The sequence below is a fragment of the Petaurus breviceps genome, unplaced genomic scaffold (assembly GCF_028583685.1).
Source record: "Petaurus breviceps papuanus isolate PSGF00001 unplaced genomic scaffold, PetGlider_PUasm1.0 90881, whole genome shotgun sequence".
Lineage (NCBI taxonomy): Eukaryota > Metazoa > Chordata > Mammalia > Diprotodontia > Petauridae > Petaurus > Petaurus breviceps.
The window spans coordinates 12,801,984-12,807,054 of NW_027187369.1; the positions used below are offsets into that span (position 1 = coordinate 12,801,984).

Sequence of the window (5,071 nt, forward strand, 5' to 3'; positions counted from 1 at the left end):
AGAGAGAGAGAGAGAGAGAGAGAGAGAGAAGGGGAGAAAGAAAGTGGGGCAGAAAGGAGGCAAGCAAAGCATTTTTTCTGAAATGGTTTTGGGCAGTTGAGTTTTTAAAATAACTAGTGGTTTAATTTCAACAAATGCCATAAGAATGATTAAAATATAGTCTTCCTAACTGGATATTCTCTAGCCAAATACAGTCAATCTAGAACAGCATCAACTACCATAAACAGATAAACAGCTTTGAATCATAGAATTCCTAACTTGGGTTGGATGGGACCTCCCAGGTAATCCAGTCCAACCCCCCCATTTTACAGATGAGGAAACTGGGGCTTCAGAAAACTTGAGTGACTTGCCCAAGGTCACACCGCTCCAAAGAGGAGAAGCTGAGATTTGAGCCCAAATCCAGCCCCTTTCTCCTCTGATCAAAAGATGGGTCACTGGGGCCATCTATTCCCTCCGGTACCTTTTGGGGACAGGCAAATAAAAGACCAAGATGGCCACACATTTAGGAACTGGAGCAGGCACAACACTGTTCCTTTTTGGGTTTTTTTTGAAGCTTAAAAATCCAAGAGTAAACTTCAGTTTCCATGCTTCCCCTGTCTGTGTGATCAGAGATCCCGTTAACCTAGCTTTTCTGGACAGGTCCAGCTAGCTAAATACCATTTCATTGTTTCCCTCCAGCTGTTCGCAGCCCCGCTACAGAGCTACAGAGCTGTTTACCTCTTTCCCCAGAGGAGCTCCTGTCAGAATCAGTGAGGAGGGATAGATACAGAGCTATGCAAATGATTGAGAACCTAGCCAGTGGAGGTCTGACATCAAGAATTTTAGCATGAGGCCTAATGAGATATGGGAATCTCAGAAGGATGGGGCTCAAGGTTGGTAATATTGCCATGTCTATTTTGTGGCCACTGAATTGACCATAATCTTTCAGCCAAATTGTTGTGATTTGTCTTTGTCCCCACCCCCTCCCAATTTGGTTTGGTTTGGTGTGGTCATCGGGGACCCAAATGATCGGGCTGACCATTTGGGGGCCACAACCTCTGGGTGATCTGGCCTATGTCATCGGAATAGGGACAGTGAGGCACAGACTTAGCCAAAAAGTCTTTCCCCCCTGCTCTGTATAGCACAATCTTTTCCTATATTAACCCAAGGGAAGATAAAGATATTTGTCAAAGTTTCCCCAAAGCCCTCTCCTTTTACCAACAGAAATGTCCAGGCTATATTTGACTGGAAAGGCTTGAATTCCCGATTGAATTGGGAGCAGAAGATCGTGGGGCAGTAAATATCCACCCATTTGCTCCCGGTTCTGCCCTCTCAGAGCAAGGCTAATTGTCACCCTGCTGGGTGACAGCCTTTCCAATATATTTCTAGCTCCTTCAAGTAGCCTTGATATGGTATCATCTTGAAACCAATTCACCTCCTCTGGCTACCCTTGGTTTATCAGTGTCTCCCTCACCCCCAAACTGCTCCAGGTGTGGTTTGACCAGGGCAGAGGACAACAGTAGGATCACTCCTCCAGTCCTGAACATTGCCCTGAAGGTCAGAAGTCACATTGCCACATCCCACTCTTGACTCATGTTGAGCTCAGAGTCCACAAAATCCCCACATCTTTTTTTTTTCTGAAGAATGGCTAGTTAGCTACCTCTTCCCCTCGCCTCTTGGAGTTGTAGGTGATTTTTTTAAATCAAGGTGTAATATTTTCCATGAATTTATAATACAGTTCCCCAGACTGAATTCAGACCCATCTTTTAGTCTGTCAGGATCTTTTCATAGCCTGACTTTGCTATACAACATGTTGGTTCTCAGAGCTTGGTGCCAGCTGCAAATTTGCTAAGCATACCATCTATGTGGTGCTATAACATTAGTTACTCACCAGGAAATGTCATACTTTCCCTTCCGATGTCATTTCAGACTCCCTCCTCTCTCTCCCTTACCTGCTGGGAGCTTGGAGGCTATTAGGAGCTCTGCAGGAGGAAGAAAACAGCTGGGGATGCATGGAAGAGGCCTTGGCGTCCCCTTGGTGACAATTCGGCACCCTTGCAATTTGTTTCCCAGTCCTGCCCACCACTTTACCTCTCTCAGTTCATATTTGTGATGGTACAGTCACCAAATCACATTTCCTAATGAGAGTCTCATCACTCTTGTGGGCAGTGCCAACAATGCAGGACTTTTGCCCTGTCCAGTTCACATCAAGGACTGCGTTAGCAGAGGTGCCTGTTTTCTGAAACAGAAGGGACCGGCAGAGAAGATTTAACTCAGGCTTATCTGAAAATTCAGTTTTTGTGCCTATGAGTTCACTAATGAAATGGAAAAGGAGAAACACCAGAGTGTTTCCCTTTCCGACCTCATTCAAATAGGAAATAGGAGATATTTTTCAATAAAACCCTATGGGCAAGTCTCCAAATTTCCCATTTTTAGGGCATGACCTTAAGGCCTTACCCATTCCACAAAAACAAGACAACAGTAAATGAGATCTGATGGTGTGCTTCCCTCCCTCCCCCTTTTCAGTGGATAAGCTTCCCAGTTTATGTGTGTCTTGGGATCTTTGTCCACTCTTCCTGATGCTGCCAGAGCTTCATAAAAGCTTCCTGGGATCCTGTCGTCACACTGAGCCTTCTGCCGTGACTCAGTTGCCTTCTTCCATGGTTAGCCCATTTGGCTGATTTCTAAAGCCCCGGAAAGAAAAATTCACCTAAACTGATGAGTAATTTTACTTATCGTTCATCTGGCAGGTAGCCATCATGTGCCCACTGTGGTCCTGGCTACCGAAAGTTCTTGTGATCCCCCCAAGTTCCTTTAAGGGAACCCAGGCAGACACAATAGAACTCCAGGAGTAGACAAAAATACTGAGCACAGTTCTGAGATGGAGAGTCAGTCTGTGATGATCTAGCTCTAATAATTTTGGTGTTTAAATATCTTGGAGGTGGGGTGAAGTTTGGAGGGATTGGGGAGGGTGGGAGAAAGTCCTGCTCAGAGTCCCAAAGTTTTTTGCTCACAGCATTGAGTCCCCCCCCCCCCCGCCTCCTCCATCCTTAATCAACTAATTTATTTTACAGAGGCAATGAACTGTTTGTAATTGTTTTTGCCTGTGACAAGATGGCCCAGGAAACTGCTTTTGACATCGCTGGCAATCTAGGATTTCCAGGCTGGAGTCGAAGGGAAGTGGGAAGGGAAAGTCCTGCTCTCTATCATCGTCACGGTCATGGCAATGTTGTTGTCTGTGCTGGAGTTCTGGCCTCGGGGGGGCTTTTTGCAGAAGAGCCCGAGCAAGGCCAAGGTGAGCTCCTTCTTGATGCTCTTGTGCATGTACCCATAGGTGTAAGGGTGGAGGCAGCACTGCAGGAAGAAGAGCAGGAAGATGCAGGAGTTGACCCAAGGGGGGGCTGCTCCCACTCCAGCAGAGACGGCGGCCAGCATGCAGTAAGGTCCGAGACACAGGATGAAGGAGGCGATGATAACGAAGATCACTCGGGCAGCCTTGCAGTGGTAAGGATTGGGCTTTGCAGGGCACCTCCGGGGACTGGACTGGAAGGAGCGAGGGATGGGGATGATGCCATCGCCGTCCTCCTCTTCCTCACTACCCTCTTCCACAGCAACATTGCTCTCCTCCACTGGTTCCTGCAGGTTCTGGGGCCTCATGGGATGCACGAGAGCATTCTGCCTTCGGGCTGCTCGGAACACCATCCCATAGCACCCCACCAGGATGGCCACCGGACAGAGGAAGGACAGCAGGATATTCATGACAGTGTAAGAGGGGCTCGAGCTCCAGACGACGACGCACAGGGAGCTGTCCTTGTCAAAATCAATCTCCCCCCAGCCAATTGCAGGTGGAACGCTCTGAATCAGACTGATGATCCAAGTGCCAAGGATGAACATACCTCCCCAGGTGGATGTCATCTTGTTGGGATAGGACAGGGGGTAGATGATGGACAGGTACCTGTCGATGGACACCACGATGATAGTGTTGATAGAGGCATAGGCGAAGACGTGCATCAGGGTAACCATGGTCGTACACAGGTTTTGGCTGAGGGGCCAGAAGGAAGGCAGGGAGCCTGCCACCACCCAGGGCATCACTACGGCTGTCTGGAACAGATCTGCAACGAGGAGGTTAAGGATGAAGCGGTTTGCAACCTGCAACAGCTGGGGCTTCCGACGGAACACCAGCAGCAGCAGGGCGTTCCCCAGGAAGGAGAGGAAGATGAAGGAAGAGAGGAGGGAGATTCGGACTATGCAGTGGAAAAGGCTGATCATGGAGTGCCCCTCACTGACATCGCTACTGCTACTACCACTGCCATTGGCACTGCTGTTGCCTCTGCTAACGCTGCTGTTACCTCCGCTGCCACCACCGCTGACATAAGTGCTGTTGCTCGGATCTCCGGGGAGATGAGTGGAATTACCGAGTTCCTGGGACAGAGACATGGTTCCCAAACTCTTCCTTATGTCACGTAACTTCACGGAGTTTTTGTCTAACGAAGCGTAATGCAGACGATGGTCAGATGCCAGAGGATGCCTTTTCCATTGTCTGTTTTCATCTAAGGTCTGAAGGAGAGTTTAATGTTCATTCCATGAGCCTAAACAAATGTGTGGGAAGAGTTACCCATCCATGAGAAATGGCCTTTACCTCCTCTAATTGCCTCCTTTCCCAAGAGGGGCCTTTACTGATGCAAAACCCCTAGGCCCGAGACAACCCTCTAAGATGGATTCAATTGACACTGTGGTCACACCACATCAGTTATTGAGGAAAAAAGCAGTACCCCACATATGCTCTCCTTACTTAACAGCTTTAACTTGCCTTTTTCTCTTCTGGTACAGTACTGCAGTTTACCATGGAGACCAGCTCTAACTGTAACACTGGCTCACATCGATTTCTTGGTTTCTCATTATAACAGCACCAACTGAAGAATGCAGGGAGGAAACAGGCTGCCAAATGTAGGGGGAAACTGGTAAAAATGAAGAAGTAGCCACTGACAGCTGGGGAACAGCTGTTCTTCCCCTGTGGGGCAATTAGCAGCGGTGGGTGTTTGGGGGAAGCACCACGGGGACCCTTGCCGTGCCCCACGTGGCGGGTCGGGAC

At 48.5% G+C, this 5,071-nt stretch overlaps 1 protein-coding gene across 1 annotated transcript; it reads right to left on the minus strand.

The window, feature by feature from the left end:
* Window positions 1-3,129: 3,129 nt before the first annotated feature.
* On the minus strand, window positions 3,130-4,518 carry GPR101 (G protein-coupled receptor 101). The gene has a single exon (XM_069073998.1). The coding sequence runs from the start codon at window positions 4,414-4,416 to the stop codon at window positions 3,130-3,132; it is 1,287 nt and encodes a 428-aa protein (XP_068930099.1). The 5' UTR covers window positions 4,417-4,518.
* Window positions 4,519-5,071: the final 553 nt, after the last annotated feature.

Coding starts and splice junctions, on each gene's coding strand:
- GPR101 (XM_069073998.1), bottom strand. CDS start 4,416: ATGTCTCTGTCCCAGGAACTCGGTAATTCCACTCATCTCCCCGGAGAT.